Source organism: Amblyomma mixtum, chromosome 3 (assembly GCF_055824585.1).
Source record: "Amblyomma mixtum isolate Tamu chromosome 3, ASM5582458v1, whole genome shotgun sequence".
Classification (NCBI taxonomy): Eukaryota; Metazoa; Arthropoda; class Arachnida; order Ixodida; family Ixodidae; genus Amblyomma; species Amblyomma mixtum.
This window is the reverse complement of record NC_143014.1, coordinates 310,666,806-310,684,303: the sequence shown is the minus strand read 5'-3', so window position 1 is coordinate 310,684,303 and position 17,498 is coordinate 310,666,806. Positions and strand designations below refer to the sequence as shown.

Below are 17,498 nucleotides of genomic sequence, written 5' to 3'. Positions count from 1 at the left end.
CCCGTCAAAAGTATACGGCCCAAGGGGTTTGCTTGTGAGGCCTGCTGCGTGCATCGTTATGCATGCTTAGCGACCGTGACCTCTCGAGAGAGGAATAGCATCGCTTCCTCAACCCTCCCAATCTTTGGAGTGCTAGATGTGCTAGGGAGCCCCGCTATACAGCTTAGAAGCAAACCCCTGGGGCTGTATACTTTTGACGGGGACTGTACGTCTTTCTTCTTGCATCTTCATCATCAGCCTGACTACACCCACTGCAGGGCAGTGGGTGTAGTCATCTTCTTGCATCTAGTTTGCCTTATTAGGTTGCTTACTGCCTCTAGAATTTTCCATCGCGTGCTGAAATGTATATCTTACTCGTCTTGCGTCGATTTGCCCTGATTTGGGGTTGGTCAAAGATAGAAAAAGCGTGCGTGCGTGTGTGCGCGTTCACGCACGCGTACCTGGAAATTGAAGCGACAGCTGTTATTTTCACACCGTCTGTTGTCAGGCAACTATAACGTCCTTCTAATCATTTTTTGATATTTTTTTTTCCCGCGATATTTTATTTGACACTGAAATGCGATGTCAAGAGCGGCACGCTATTGAAGAACGTTGGCAGCTGCTTCCTTGTCTTGCTTCAGCTTCCCGTAATAATGCACGCGCTAAAAGCAGAGTGCATACCTTTGTAGTTTTCGAACCAATATATTGGGCGGACTACTGTCCATTATTTCAATATAACCGGAGTGTATTGTCATATTTATTGCACAGGGAACACGCAAGAAACGTGTGTAGTACAGTCATGAAATTTATGAGCGTGAACACGGGAGCGCATGGCAAGTATCCTCAAGACCTACTTGTGGCGACACGCGCCGGCTGCTTTCATCAACGTGGTGGAGAAGGGCTCTGCCGCCTTGCCTGCTTCCAGCAAGCAGAAGGACACACAGGCCGCCGCGGTGGCTCAGTGGCTATGGTGCTCGGCTGCTGACCCAAAAGACGCGGGTTCGATCCCGGCCGCGGCGGCTAGAATTTCTTTGGAGGAGAAATTCTAGAGGCCCGTGTACTGTGCGATGTCAGTGCACGTTAAAGAACCCCAGGTGGTCGAAATTTCCGGAGCCCTTCACTACGGCGTCTCTCATAGCCTTAGTCGCTTTGGGACGTTAAACCCCATAAAACCAAAAACCAAACCAGAAGGACACACCTCCCTTTCCACTTTGTTTATGAAGGCGACCGCCGCGTATCGACAAGAGTAGGGCTCGAGGCTATCTGCCACGCGCTGCTGCGTTCACGCTCAACAATTTCATGACTGTACTTTCGTGTTGAGCCCGCCTTTTGGTTTCATGGGTTACTAGCAAATCATTTTGAGATGGGCCAGTTGCCATGCATTCACACATTCGCAGCAAAATAATTCGCTTCTGATTTTTATTCCATACAACACCGTCCATTGCGTGCGAAGCAGTTTTTTTCAGCAAATACTGAATGATTAGACGCGCCGACCAGATCGCATTCTGTCGGATCTGGAATGCGCCAATTTTTCAATTAATTTATCAAGTAAAAAGAAGCCGAAAGCAATTACATGCACAGTTTTTACTGGTCGAACCAGTTAGTTTACTGTAGACGGCATGCACTTTCATCGTAGTGGTTATTCGGCTCCCCATGGTAATTCATGAATAGGCAAATAGATGTCACAGAGGTAAGGTAAGTGGTTTTATTGCATGATAAATGGAAGGGAAAAGATTGTTGCTAGCCCCGGCAACTGCCATTGCTGCTGGAAGCACCTGAGCTGGGGCAGCGGAAAAAAAGGATAGCAGGCAGTGTCTAGAAGTGAAATGAAAGCGGTGAGGGGATAGTAGAAAGGTCAGGGGGAGAGGTACACTGGCAATAAATCTATTTACATATTAACATAATAACATATATACAGGTCGCACGCACGTGAAGGTCTTGTAGAGCACAGTGCAAACACACGCGCACGACATAAAACCAATACAGCTGGAGTGGGGGCGTCCAGCTGTTCATCGTCCAAGGTAGCACACGCGGAGCGTTCCCCGTCTGTTTGAGGAATGCACAGAGGCTCACCACTGTTCGCTCGAGGACGCGCGCACTGCCCTGCGGCCACAACAGCATCGTGAGAGCGTCTGGGAGAATGCCCGGAGCCCTGTAGGCTGCGAGCATGTCACGACGAGCATCGGCGAACGCGGTAGAGCGAAAGAGCAGGGGCTCTAGAGTTTCCGCCGCACCGCATCCGTCACAGAGGGCAGGGCATGTCAAGAGGCAAGGCAGTCATTCTAGCTGCTGGGCTGACTGCTGGTTACCTCAGGCAGTGCTTTCTTTTTTGCTTTTTCCCTGGCCTCTACAGCAATCCTGTTCCAGTCTGGGCGGCGCACTTCCATGGAGCGAGCAACGCGGGAGTCTACAATTTCTGGAAGAAGGCAGTCTCTATAAAAACGTACCAGAAATGGCTTCATTTTCGTTGCCCAGAAATTGTCATCTCGGCGTACCTCTTGCACGTGTATTCCCTTTGTTGTATACACTACGAAGTCACAGATATTCCTTCTGGTGACATGAAGCTGGCCCTGCACTTGGTAAAAATATCTGTGCGATCGTCTAAGCACTGGATCACCTTCCTTTTGCTTCTTCTCTGAGAACTTTCGCGCTGCTTCCAGGGGCTCATCTTCCTTTGCAGTTAACGGGCATTTCACCTCTACAATTCGGTCCTCGTCAACTACCCCGTCAACAAACAGCCCGCATGGTTGAACAACTCTGTTCATCTGTGCTCCATATAACTGGAGTGCAACGCTCTCATGCTGCTTGCCGTGCTCCGTGGCAGAATTTGTGAAGCTCTTTGGATGAAGCAGGGCCTTTACCAGTGCGTCACAGGGTGTGCAGTCCCTTCTTATGCAGACAGCGTGGAAATTTGAAGCAGTGAGGCGGAGCCTCCTTTGCTCGAACCAATTCGAATTGTCTGCCTGTCCCCGTGTTTGCGCCTCAATCTGTTCGCATAGTTCCTTATCAACTTGGAGCTCCTGTAGCTGCCTTTCTGCTTTCTCAGCTAACTCATCAGGTGGCATGTCTGGCTTCATGCAATTGGCCCCATAGTGAGGTGATGAGGTGCAAGCGGCACGGATCTTCCGGTCATGCTGGCTGTCAAAAAGTCTTTTCCTAGGCAATCGCCGGTCTTTTGCAGCCATTTTCCTGTTAGCATACTTCTTGTAGACAGCACCGGGGCTCTCGCAAATCATTGCTTTGCTAGTTTTTGCGTGCCACTGGGGCCCCAGCTGGAAGCTTAGCCCAGCAGCTTGGCAGCGATGCTCATAGGAACCCTTCTGGTACCGGTTGATCTGCTTGCCGCCACAAAGCTTAGCAACAAGAGACATGAGGGCTTCCGCAAGGTTGCTTGTGTCATCATTGATGAGACGGTCAGCTTTTTCCGCAATACTGTTGGCTGCAGTCATTATCTTTGTTTTCAGCATGATAGGAAGCGTCCCGTATAAGTCTTCACCCTTGGTGCGGTCACAGAAATAACTTTTGCAGCCATCATGACACCCAAACACATGTTTTGGGCCATTTCTCAAGTCAGTGGCCAAATCACGAACAAGCTGTCTTTCATCAGCAGGATCCTCTCGTAACATTTCGGCATAGTGACTGACAGCCTTGTGCGCACCGTTCTTTATGCGCTTTACCGTATTTACTCGCATAATAGGCACACTTTTTTTCCAGAAAATCCGGCTCAAAGTTCGGGGTGCGCCTATTACGCGGGGTAAAATTTCCGGAAATTTTTCGACTCTCAAAATTGAACACACCGCGTAAACGCACTCGTGTACGGGCCGCACCCCGTTTTCCCGAAGAAAATATTAAAAAAAAAGATCCGTGTAAGGGCCGCAGCGAAACTTTCCACTATCCACGCGGGAATAGCCTTTGGAATGCACGCGCCGAGGCCTCTGCGATCGGCTCCGGCTGCGCGCAACGGGCGCTTGATCGTGGAGGCCACACACGCGCACAGGAGCTTCCAGACGCCACCCACGGAGGGCGCCCGAGGTAGAGCTTATCATCATCAACGTTTTCCTCCGCGCGAGCTTTCGCTATCCATATCGCCATCAGCATCTCCAGCTCGTTTTTTTTTGTTTTGTTTTTGTGTTGCTGTCAAGTGCGGGGATCTGCGGTAGCGCGATAGTTGATCGTGGTTTATGGCTTTGCCGCACCTTATCATCATCATCAACGTTTTCCTTCGCCGCGAGCTTTCGCTATCCATATCGCCATCAGCATCTCCAGCTCGTTTTTTTTTTTGTTGCTGTCAAGTGCCGGGATCTGCGGTAGCGCGATAGTTCATCGTGGTTTATGGCTTTGCCGCGGAGCGTTGCTGTTTTAGCTCAACGGCCAAGCACCTTAACAGCTACACGGCTGGGAGTTTGCTCTCGAACACGGCTAGCGTGCGGCAGGTCGGAAAATACGACGTGACCGAGAAGTGCGGCAGTTGCGACTGAGGCGTCACTAAATTTTCGTACGCACTCCAAGCGCACTCCAAGCGCAGAGGTTTTCGCGGACCTAAGTCGGGAACGTTTCCGGCTGGAGATGAAGCTATCCAAACAGACGTTTAAAGTGAGCATCCCTGAAAACTGTGTGCGGCTGTTCTACGCGATGTCGTTGTACGTGCTGTGGGTCCGCAGCAGCACTAGTGAGGACTAGTAGTCAGTTCAGCGAAAACTTTGTTAAAATAAAGATTGGGGAGCGGGGGGTGGCGAGGTGTCGGCTTGCAATCGTGTAAATACAGTATTGATCACAGTGCCAAGTTCGGGGTGCGCCTTTTATGCGCGGAAATAAAAAAATCTGATTTTTCGCGCCCAAACTAGGGGTGCGCCTATTATGCGAGTAAATACGGTATTCTCGGGCCCGATAACATGGGCCGGCCACCTTTGCTTTCCTTAGCAATGGCGTAGAGGCGGGAAGTGTAGCACTTGACAACATGGTTAGCACACTCATGCTTTCGGACGAAACGACCGTAGCTAACCTTTGTCTGAATCTGATAGTAAACAGACCAGTCTCCATCTCCTATAAAGGTGCGGTATTGAACCCCGTGCATCTCCATGCTTCGCTGGAAACCCTCAACAAGAACATCTGCCTCCATGGCCCCTGAGCTTTGGTCCCAGTTTTTGTAGCAAGTGTGCTTCTTTGCTTCAACGTTTTTTCTGGCATAAAACTGACAAGTGCTGCACAGCTTGTTTCTCACACCCAAGTAGAGGAGCTTTTTTGTGCGCTTACCTATGATGACGGCCACGCCAGAATTGGCACAATATCGGTGGCCATGGCTCCTGTGGGACCAGCCACCATCAACTACCACTGTTATCTTTGGGGTGCAGCCATCCTCGCAGAAATCACCAGCTGCTTCTGCTAGTCTCTTTTCCTCCTTGCCAGCTTCAGTCATTTGCCCCAGGAGCACAGCTTCCCATTGCTGAAAGAAAATCGAACATACGTTGAAGCATGTCTCTTCACAACAGGTTGAAAGTTCCTTCCCCTGTTGTGATGTTTCTCGCAAGTATCAGCCTCCTTTGGATTTTGCCTAGCCCATGGAAAGGTTCACGCCCAACTAGAAATCGGGACGACACTGCATATCCTTCGAATTTCAGCTTTTGCCTCTTGTATGCACGACGTACTACAAATAAATGTAACACCCTTAGGCGCATGGAAGATCGAATGAGTTGCTAAGAATGACATGTCAAGCCATGACATAATAATAACTGGTTTTACAAACTTCTCTTTCCCCTCTTTCATGACAACATACCCTAGTTGCACACATAATATGGGACGACGAATATAAAGCGAGGGGAGACTTTTGGAGGCTTGAAAAAATGACTCCTCGCCAAAAAAGAACCGAAAACGCACGTAGACGACACGTGAAGGACACCTGCTAACAAGAGCAAACGTGTAAGATGAATACAGTTATTATGGTAGCTAACAATGTCTTGTGCATTTTTTTATGTACGCGGACAAAAATTGGAAATATGGATGTAGGAACGGTGCAGTTCATTCTTTGTGCTGGTACAATTTGAGAGGATTTGTGCATTAGAACAAAGGAAAAGGCTGAATTATCTGTGTGGTGGTAATTTTCTCTTCTTGTGTATGTTTTCTGGTGCTTCAATTTGATAAAACTTATGAGTGTTGAGGTCTTCGCATGTTTACCGCATATTGTGGATTGGCTGTCTGTCTTAATTCAGCGCAAACAAATGTAATGGGAATCATCAGTACCTGAAACATTTATAGTTATAAATCAGGCAGGAACCACAAAAGACAGGACAAAGAGAGCAACAGCTGCACAAAATGGGATATTCCGCACTACACATACAAAGTCGCATGGAAACGAAACTTGGCAATATGCCAGTGCGCATACCTTTCCTAATGCCTCCTCTCGACGCAGGAACGTTCCCTTGCCCATGACAGGGATCTCCATGACCGCCATTGCCTCCTCCAGATGCGAGTGGCCAGACCCGATGCTTGTGAATGCCCACACAGTAGCATCGTTTATGCCAAGAGCTGCCTTATCTGTGAGAGGCGTTGGCTCTGCAACAGGGTCGGTAGCGACTCTTTTGAGTTCATGGCAACCATTGCACTGGAATTTGAACTCCGACCAGAGGCCGATCCTTCTTTCCTCTTTATACTCAAAGCGCCCTCCATTAGGACAAGGGCAGCGGTGTTCGCCAAGCTCTTGTACTGCCTTTATGAAGTGGTCCACAGACACAACTCTTCTTCCACATATGCCCGCATCCTGCGCTGTCGGGAAGCTGCTGTCCCTCTGAAACACGAGCTCTGGCAAGGGATTCTCAATTCCTAGGCCATCCCAGTAGTCAGTCATTGTGGCTTCGCAGCTAGTAGCACATGACGCAGATTGTGGTGATGTGCAGTGTGTTCTGCTTGATGCCGGGCTGCTGTTCGTCGGTAGCGCTGCCTGTTTTCTGTAAAGCACAATGTGAGGAGTGAAACAAACACAATATTAAAATGAGGCAAGGCGAAACAAAGCTGCCAAATAATTTTGCCAGCATCGCAATTTAGGTAAACCTCGTGTGCATTGTAGATGAAAAGGGCTGACTGCGCTACCCAAGCAACCACCGATATCCTTCGGACGGCCGACAGAGGTCTGTTTCGGATGTTCTGTACGTCCGCTGAACATCCGCAAACAGCCGGTAGACGTCCGTCGGCCGTCCGAAAGGTGGCCAAAGGTATACGGTTCGACCGTCGACGGACGTCCAGTTGAGTACGTCCATTGGCGGATCTTTCTCGAATATTCGCATATATGGTGCATGCGTGCTTTTTTCACTCCGCGCGATGCAATAAAACCAAAAACAATTTGATGCATAGCACGCATATTTTATTGTGGTTGATGATACATCAGCAGAGCAATGGGTTATATTCGGAAAATTTCTTAAATGTGACTCTTCAAATGTGGCAAGCTTGGGACACACATCCGTAATCTTCCCACCCACAGGATTTCTGAAATAAAAAGAACGCGGCAAACATCAGACACGTGAAACAAATGGCACAATGCAGCAGCCCAAGTAAAGACATTGGAACCAATTAATAGAAGTGTTTAATGCTGCAAGTATAACAGATAATGCACTTTAACAAACACCTCAATATGAATAAGGCAATAACAGCTCTCACTTTTCCACACCATATTTGACAATGAATCTGTTCTTTATTTATTCCCATGGGCCTTAGGGCACTAACCTGCGCAGCACTGTACGCGACTGTGCACAGAAAGCCGCAAAGCTTCCGTCGCGAACTACACGTGCTTCCTATGGTCTGCCTTTCGCGCGTTGTCACTTTTTATATAGGCACAGTGAACCTAGCGATGCCTTAAAAATTAACAAGATGCGAAAATACTCCGTCCCGCAACTTTGAAGAGGAGTGGGAATTAGCCGCGCGAGTTGAGGGCTCCCGCAGCTGTGTGATGTAGGCTCCCGAAAGTGTGAGAACAGCACACTTGTGGAAGCCATCTCCTCGCGCTTACTGCTCCCACTGTCCAGTGAACGAATGTTATATGAGCATGCTGCATTGTCCTAGAAGCAAGTTCCAAGAAGTGTACTGGATACATACCTTCGTAGGCAATCACATGTGCACTAAGCCTTCTTTAAACCAAGGTCGATGCAGTACGGGATTCCGGTGTTCCAGAAGAGCTTCAGGCGCTTCCCGTATCTTTCGAATTGCTTAAGTTACATACTACTTTCGACCACAGACCGAACAAAGCCACACATTATAATAAAAGCGCTATAAAGCTCTTGCGCGACAACACTACGCGACAAACCAACAACAGCGCTACGGAGCCGTACTGATGGATTGGATTGGACTGACGGTCACTGACCGCGAACTGACATCTATGATGATGGTTTTGATACTTACTAATACTTGCGTATGGTTTCAATTGCAACTTTAGCTAGCAAAACGGTGGACATGTCGCACAACTCCACTAATTTGGAGAAGTTTTATAAATATAAAACTAGTCATTGAGTTCTTGCAAAATTCTGCAACACCTGCTTCTCCTCTTAGATAAATTTAGCTCGTTGGCGGCTCTTGCACTGCAGGAAGGAGTGGAATCGCACCAATTTACAAACATCTTCGCGTCAAACCCTCCAACTGATGCAAATAAAACAGTGTACATACACGAAAGACGCAAATTTTCTGTGAAATAAAAAACGTCCATACTCATGGCCTGGGAAAATACTCGGCCTTACATCCTTCGGACGTACACCTCGTCTCTCATGCGGATATACAAAAGTGGACACTGTCTGTACGTCCGGCGGATGTACGAATACGGACATCCGAAATCGGATTCTGTTCGTACGTCCGATGGACGTCCGATCTCGGCAAAGGACGTTCGGATCTAGCTCGTACGTCCGACGGATATCTGTGGTTGCTTGGGTAGTAAGCACGACACTTCAATACGGCGCCGGAAAAAAAGGGAACTGTAGTACAAGCAAATAGATGGTTATCTTATATGAACGTTGAGAAACATGGGCTAAGAATGTGTATACGTTTATAATTACCATGCCATAATATTACCAGACCATAATACCATAATTACCATTACTATAATAACATCGCAGTGTAGAGCCGACGCAGAAACGAAAAAGGTCAGAACTAGCACTCGCCGTCGTTTTTTGTTCTGCGCCCTTTCTGCAGTATGCTGTTATATATGAATATGAAATACGTCATTCATAAGTTAGGATAGCGAGGAGGGGGGTGGGGGTGCTTCAACATCTAACAGTTCTGCACTTTCTACCTTTGAGCGTAGGGTTTGTCTCTGGAAAAAGCCAATTACACACTGTTACTCGAGTATGTTTGGGCAAGAGATTCATGGTTCAAGCGCCACCATAACGGACCGTTTGCGGAAATCTAAGTACGCTTCTCCGCAATGCTTGTTTTCTAACTAAAAGGTCTCGTTCCCAGAGGACGCTCTCACATTCTTTGTGGAAACGAAAAGGGTCGAGGTTCCACTTCTGCGTCAACTGAGGAGTCCCCTCAGACGTAAGAGACAGGACGAAAAGACGAGGAACGACCCACACAGGGGCGCTGGAATGTCGACAGTGGACAATGATAGTGTCGTAAGGGCAGGCAGAGGTGCAAGGGTACAGTGGTTTATGCTACCCCTTTGCAGTAGGAGAGAGTGAACGGATGGTTGTCCTGCGCCTCGCTCCTTGTTCGCGACTGGTTTTGACCGATTTGTTGCGCTCCCTCCCTGTCTAGAGCTGCTCCTTCCCTCTCCAGGTACGGAGCGCAACGAATCGTCCAACACCAGTCGTCCACGAGGAACCAAGCGCGGAGTCATTTTGGTAAACATGCGGCAAACCACAGTTTACGAAAGGGGGACTTGAGTCTTTACGTTTGTAAAAAGAATGCAAGAGTGTCGTCTGGGAAAGACACTTTTCGGTTGCAAAGCAATCTTTGTATAGCAGCCGACTCACAGATTTCCGCATATACTGCCGGCGCCTGCTTTTCAACCATCGCAGGCCAGCAGAAAGCATCCTGGCAGCGTTTAGGATTGAGATTTGTTTCTATCGATGAATCGATAGATTGAGGAACTACAGCCTGGACATTACAGCACCTCGAAACACAACAATAGGTTGTCGTAGGTATATTTACGAAGTCAAAGGGTTGCAGCTTGAAGTGTTATAAGCTTTCTTTGGCAAGGCTTTGCCTAGCGTTCTACAAAGACAAAACTATAACCTCCAGAGAAACTATCTGAAAAATTCTGTTGCACACGAGGGGAAGTAAGGACGTCGTGACACAAGCCAACGCAGGGCTAGTACGATCTCCAAAACGTTCACTGAATAAAAACTTGTTGCAAGTAACAAAGAACTGGAAACAAACGAATAACGAGAATTGAATCTACGGTACAAGCGAGTACTGAACCAATACTGCACATACTGAAGGTGTTAGACCTCTAGTGTGATTTGAACATTCGTGTGCACGGACCGCTAGCGGCTCGAGAACTATAAATTTGATTACATCTGGTCTGTGCGGGCAACTTTTGAAGCTCGTATAAGTGTTGGCACTGGCGGACAAGGACAACCTGTCGACAACAAATACATCGCACGTTGCTGAACAAACTTTCTTGCTCATGTAAAAAAAAGCGGGAATGGGGATGAGCGAATGAGCACTGCGCAGTGCGACGTCACCGCTAACCGTTAATATATAACAAGCAGAACATGAAATAGGAGCTAGAGGGCAATAGTAATCGGAAATGAGCCCAATACAAACGAAAGGCTTACCTTCAACGAGCTGCCGCGGCAAGTTGAGCCCTTCCTCGACGAGCCTTCGGTCCTTTTCTCCTCGGCGGAGGCCGGTAACGGTTTTTCGCCATGCCTTCTCTCTGTTGCTTTCAGTCGTCACGATTGTTTAGTGCTCCAGAAGCAAATTACGCTCGCTTGGCGCTAACACCGACAATCAAAATAAGCAAATGTAAAAACAGGCACCTCTTCGGTCGCTATACGATAGAGATGAAACAGGCGTCAAGAAGCAAGGCATTTCCAATCTGTTCTGTGCCTTTTATAGCTGGCGCTACCAGTCTACCCTGCCTGCAGGAGAGGCGAGCTGACAGGTGAAGGAGGGCAATAAAAATGTGAAAAGAGAGGGAGAAAGGAGAGGGTAGTAGTAGGTATAGTTTTTTCTAGAGGGTATTGGTATGGCACCCCTGTCTATTGCCTCAGCTTCACTGGCCACTGCAGGTGCGGAGGACGCGGGGGCACTCACCTTTCGCACATGTCCGCGCGAAAGCGCTGAATGTTCTCGTTGGGGTCCTGTTCGGCAACAGTCGGTCGTGGCGACTTCAGTCTCTGCCGGTGCTGTCGCGGCACACCGGTAGAGACCGAACAGAGAACTGTTCGGTCGACACGCTTGGCTGGGCGGTCTCCTTTGATGGGCATGTGTTGCTTCGTTCTTGAGTTGCAGTGTTGTAGGCGTTACGAAAAAAAAGTAACTAAATACCTTACTCGTTACGGTATAAAAAAAAGACCACGTTACCGCCCTACGTTACCTACAAAAAAAGATAACGCGTTACCGTTACCATTGCCGAAAAAAAGTATCGCACGTTACTTTGCCGCTACTCCAAGGCCATAAATTTTAATCAGTGCGTTTTCGCTGTAAGAACTCAAGATAACAATTTTAACACATAACACATAATTTCAACACATAATTTCAACTTCACAAAGAAAACATGGTTGAACTCAACAAATTTACAGTAACTCTGGTGTGCTTCTGCTTACAAAATTACGCGGAAATTGTGTAGCAATAAAGGAATGCTAATGGCATATTTCCGGAAAAATATAGTTGCGCACATAAACATTTTTTTTCACTTGAACCTGCATAATTATCGCAAAAATGAGAGTGTTTATGTCAAGGTGATCAAGGTCACCCTCGCTCGCTTAGGAACTCAATAACCAGAAACGTAGCCGCAGTTGCAGATAGAAATAAGCAAACTATTTTGAAAACAATGTTGATAAACATTGTTTTAACAGGTAGCTCACTACTGCCGGCAAAGAAACAAAGGCCCATTTCCTTCTTTTTCCTCTACTTCGGCGCTACAGCCCGTTGACTGCAATCACCTTTTCTGTGCTGTACCATTGTACTCTTTCGACGGCTCTCTTGGGGCCATCTTGAAGTAAAGTGGCGACATTCCTGAGTTTACTCAGAAGGGGGAACTGCTTCCACAAAGAATGCGAGAGTGTCGCCTGGGAACAAGACCTTTTGGTTGGAAAACAAGCTTAGGGAGAAACTGCCTTACAGATTTCTGCAAATGGTTCATTGGTGGCTCGGTATGCGTCCACTCTTTAGAGAGCTGCGTGCATGAGGGGTTTGGGGGGTGAAGACAAGTGTGTGAATGCGTGTTCGTGCTTTTTTTTTTAGTTGAGTGCGTCGTCAAGGGCAGGTGTTTTCTGGCATGCATGCGAGCCGCAACAAGGGTCGTTGAGAGCACCTGTAGATGTTGCTCTTTGAAACATCATTTTCGACGTCTTTTTTTTCTGAAAAAGAGTCGGAGGGGGACAGTTGAAATAAAAAGTAACTAGTAACGCTACACCTCACGTTACCGAAAAATGTTAACGTAAGTACCAGTGGCGTAGCCAAAAATTTTGTGGGGGGTGGGGGCTCATATTGCAGCGCGGCCTCCTCATAGAATTTGTGAAGGGATCAAACGCAAGAATAATAACTGCATTGCCATTGAGAATGCCATTGTGTACTAATAACGCTACGCACTATCTAGACAAGTGAAATACGTATTATCAATTATTTAACGACTGTTTGTCGTTCAAGAACATTTACATTTTTGTACATATGCAACGCCCAGGAAACAATCTCAACGACGCTGTTCTTCGTTCCAGTGTACTGCGCAGCAGCAGCTGTCACCGGTCATATATTGCGAGTAATTGCACCGAAATTTTAGTCTCAACAGCGAGCGCATGTATAAACGAGGAGTTCTGCAAAATATGCATTAGAAGTGTGGAGATAAAATGGAGTATTAGAAATGTGAAGATACAACTTGATAAAGGACAAAAAAGTGTCAATGGAAACAAAGTCACTGTATCTATACACAAAACCTCGCAACAAGATATGTAAATACACGTATGTCTCCATTCACTCTTCATGCGGCGTCAAACAAGGCAAATAAACATCTTGCGCAATCACAAATATTAAACTTTGCACATGGAAAGACAGACGATTTAGCAAAGACCAAAACTATGATAGCGGAAGTCGCGATATGTACTTGGGCCATGCGGCGGTCGTGACAGCACCATATGGTTAGAATAATAGAGGAACAATGCAGAAATCAATAGGAAAGTATGTATTTTTCAACTGCCTGCACGGCGACAATTATTCTGCACTCATAATTACAGAAGGGCATTCATTTGGTTCAAAGAAAAAATAAAAGCAGTTAGATAAAAAAGAAAGAGAAGGACAAGCGAAAGCCACGAATGATGCCGCAAGTTGAAATAACCAATATCCAAGTGTGTTTGTTGGGAAACGCCGCGTGGGCAGGGCTTTCAATAAGCTAGGTCAATCAAGGTCGGTTATTGATGTCCTCAAAATTTTCGCATTCAGAGGGTAATTTTCATCATTTTGCTAACTGATGCTTGCATTACGTGACTCCAGGAGCATGGGCGTTGCCACGAAATACGACGTGTGTTAGCAATGTTCGCTCCAAAATGTCTTTTCTAGTCTGAAAAAGACATTGTATGTGACAAAATCCAGAATGGCTTCCGGCGCCGGTGGTTGTTTTGGTCAGCGGTGCTGGCAGTTCGAAAAAACTTCGGGGGGGGGGGGGGGGGGGGGGGGGGGGGGTTCTGAAGCCCCATAGGCACCCCCCCCCCCTTGCTGCGCCCCTGGTAAGTACGTTACCCGTTGCAGTTCCGAAATGGTAACGAGTACGTTACAAAGTTACCGAAAAAAAGTAACGCGTTGCCGGTAACGTCGTTACTTGTAACGCGTTGCCGACAACACTGTTGAGTTGTACCCAGTGTTGTCAGTAACGCGTTACTTTTTTTCGGTAACTTTGTAACCTACTGGTTACCATTTCGGAACTGTAACGGGTAACGTACTTACGTTAACATTTTTCGGTAACTTGAGGTGTCACGTTACTAGCTATTTCTTATTTCAATTGCCCAGTTCCGCCTATTTTTCAGAAAAAAAAACGCCGAAAATGATGTTGCAAATAAACAACATCTACAGGTGCTCTCGACGACCCTTGTTGGGGCTCGCATGCATGCCAGAAAACACCTGCCCTTGACGACGCACTCAAGAAAAAAAAAAAGCACGAACACGCATTCACACACTTGCCCCCAAACCACTCACGCACGGAACTCTCTAAAGAGTGGACGCATGACGAGCCACCAATAGACCATTTGCAGAAATCGGTAAGTCAGTTTCTCTGTAAGCTTGTTTTCCAACCAAAAGGTCTTGTTCCCAGGCGACACTCTCGCATTCTTGGTGGAAGCAGTTCCCCCTTCTGAGTAAACTCAGGAATGTCTCCAGTTTACTTCAAGATGGCCCCAAGAGAGCCGTCGAAAGAGTACAATGGTGCAGCACAGAAAAGGGGACTGCAGTCAACCGGCTTTAGCACTGAAGTATCAGAAAAAAATAAGGAAATGGGCCTTTGTTCCTGTGCCGGTAGTAGTGAGCTACCTATACTAAACTTTCTAAAAACTTTCTGCTCAACAACACTGTCACTCCAACTTTCTCCCTTCATAGTCATACAACCCCCCCCCCCCCTTTCTCCCCTATCCAGAACAAGGAACAACCCACTCCCTCACTAACAACCCCACTAGGAAGCGAGGCAAGCTGTCCGATAACAGCTTTGCAGTGCAGCTGCAGTAACAGCTAGTTGTAACTATTAGAAAGTTGTCGTTATTTATCAACATTGTTTTCAAAATAAATTTTGCTTATTTCTATCTGCAACTGCGGCTACGTTTCTGTTTATTGAGTTCCTAAGCGAGCGAGGCTGACCTTGAACACCTTGACATAAACACTCACATTTTTGTGATAATTATGCAGGTTCAAGTGACAAAAAATGTTCATGTGCGCAAATACATTTTTTTTTCCGGAACTAAGCATTCCTTTATTGCTACACAATTTCCGCGTAATTTCGCAAGCAGGAGCACACCAGAATTACTGTAAATTTGTTGAGTTCAGCTATGTTTTCTTTGTGAGGTCGGAATTATGTGAAAAATGAGCTTGATAAAATTGTTATTTTCAGTTCTTACAGCGAAGCCGCAGTGTAATTATGGCCATGGAGTAGCGGCAAAGTAACGTGCGGTCCTTTCGGCAATGGTAACGGTAACGCGTCATCTTTTTTTGTAGGTAACGTAGGCGGTAACGCGCTTTTTTTTATCGTAACGAGTAACGTATTTAGTTACTTTTTTTCGATAACGCCTACAATACTGGTTGTACCCGACTTATAGATCCGTTCGATTCGCCTGCACCACATGAACTGGTTCCCGTGGCACTCCAGCTCACATGGCTTCATTTCAGCGGTGAAACACGGTGCGCTCTGAACCACGGCATTCGTTTGAAAGTAGTGCGAGTGTAGTTCAGGAAAACTGCAACCCTTCTCGGTGGTTAGTGACGAAATAGTGCAGCTGCAGCCGCCATGAGGGCAGATGATGGTTTGCGCGTAGTGATAAACGGCGGAGGCTCAAGTAATTCCACTCGTCGACAAGCTAGAACACTGCTCGAGTTCTCCAAAAAAAACGGCTACACGTAACTGACACCACTGTAAAATACAAAGACGTGCATGCAGCATGATGCACGTCGACACAGTTCAGCCGCGGCGTTTCGCGCCAGCTGTCACGAGGTGCACATGCACGCATCGAGGCTTGTTCATGGCAACATTTTATTGTGATGTGTTCTTTGAACATTTCTTCACGAGATACGAGATGTTGGCAGCCGCTGATGTGGGGTGTAAACAGAAACAGCTGGCTGCGATTCACTGGCGTCACCAGGGCTAGCAGACGACTAAGCCTGCACTCGACCATCCGTTTTGGAAGCAGACAGTGCCAAACTGCGCTCAAACCACGGTGAAAGACATAGCATACTCTTACACCGCGGCTCAAACTGCCGGAACTAGCGCTACTAGCGCTACACACTCAGGGGCACCGCCGCACAGCTTTGCCGAAATGGTACAGCGAGTGCAGGCGAATCGAGCGCTCTCCAACTTCCCCTCCACAGCGCTAGCCGCAACAACGAACAAAGCTGTCCTCGAAAAATAAAACGACGCCTAGAATGCTTTTCGTAGCGTCAGGGAGAGGCGGGAGAGGCGATGGAGAGCGCGCGGCAGCGGCGGCGGCCCCGGCACGCTAGCTATGCGCCGCTACAGCGCATGCGCAACTGGCGAGCGCGGCGGCGGCACCTCTGAGTCATCGCCGCAGCGACGACGGCGGCGCGCCAGCTGTGCGCCGTGTGACGTCACTGCTCCTCGCGCATGCGCAGTACCTCCTTTCCTCAGCTCTGCGAAATGGCTAGGCGACTCGCGTAGTGTTGCTTTCGCAAAAAGCAATACAGAGGGCAAAATGGAAGGGAACGTGCAAATATCGTAGAGAAATGATTCCCTCTCGTGAACACCTCCTGATTTTAGGTGTTTGGCAGCGCCACACTTGTCATTTTTCTGAACTGTGGCCATTTAGTACATGTGCGCTAATGTAGATGGCGCTACTTACTACATTTATCGCATGTGGTTGCGTTATTGCTATTATTGTTTGTAATTTGTGGACTTTGTAGTCGATAATTTTTACAAGTTGAATAAAAGAATAAGAGCCCGATATTTTAAGAGTATATTTACCTGAAAAAACAAAGCTGCGGAACGTTCCGAGAGCTTGTGCCCTTCATAAGCACAACGAAAAAGGTGGTGGTGGTGGTAGTGGTTTATTTAAAAAAAGATAAATAAATAGATAAATAAAAAGTGAAGCAAAAGAGTGTTGCCGGCCGCGGCAATTGCTATCTAATATCTTAAGCACCCGAGCTGCAGCCGGCGGAAATGAAAGGGAAAGGGAGAGGATAGTGAGGAGAAGTATAGACGGGAGCGACAGCAAGAAAGGACAGGGGAGAGCTTTGTACACTATTTACAAAATAAAAAAGTAATCAAGTTCGCGCCGCTCGCGCGCTAATGTCCAAACATTGTCCGAAAATAAGTGCGCGCGAGCGACCACTGCGCACAATCACAAAAGATGTAAACACAATGTACATAGCCGCGCGCACATATAGCGTCCTGTCACGGACTAATCGCGCGCGCGACACACTGCACTAGCGGCCGGGGTGGGGCGCCCGGCCGCGTATACCGTCCGAGGTAGCACCAACGGAGCGTTCCTGTCACGCGTGCACTACCTGGCGAAGAGCAAGCGGGAAGTCAAGCCTGCCTGCTCGATGAACACACAGAGGCTCACCATTGTTCTGTCGCGGGTGCGCGCACTGCCGCGCAGCCACAGGAGCGCTTCGAGACTGTCCGGGATGATTCCCAGCGCCCTGTAGGCCGCGAGCATCTCGCGACGCGG

General features: G+C 47.7%; 1 protein-coding gene and 1 long non-coding RNA gene across 2 annotated transcripts; both read right to left on the bottom strand.

Annotated features, from left to right (window-relative positions):
- Positions 1–2,169: 2,169 nt before the first annotated feature.
- On the bottom strand, positions 2,170–6,917 carry LOC149355587 (uncharacterized). The gene is made up of 3 exons (XM_089577670.1): positions 6,359–6,917; positions 4,855–5,422; positions 2,170–3,655 (listed from the first exon to the last, which is right to left on the bottom strand). Exons 1-3 carry the CDS (start codon positions 6,818–6,820, stop codon positions 2,262–2,264), a joined length of 2,424 nt encoding a protein of 807 aa, XP_089433796.1. The 5' UTR covers positions 6,821–6,917; the 3' UTR covers positions 2,170–2,261.
- A 391-nt stretch (positions 6,918–7,308) lies between these two features.
- On the bottom strand, positions 7,309–8,304 carry LOC149355586 (uncharacterized). The gene is made up of 2 exons (XR_016289729.1): positions 8,062–8,304; positions 7,309–7,455 (listed from the first exon to the last, which is right to left on the bottom strand). It is a non-coding gene; the product is annotated as an uncharacterized LOC149355586 (long non-coding RNA).
- Positions 8,305–17,498: the final 9,194 nt, after the last annotated feature.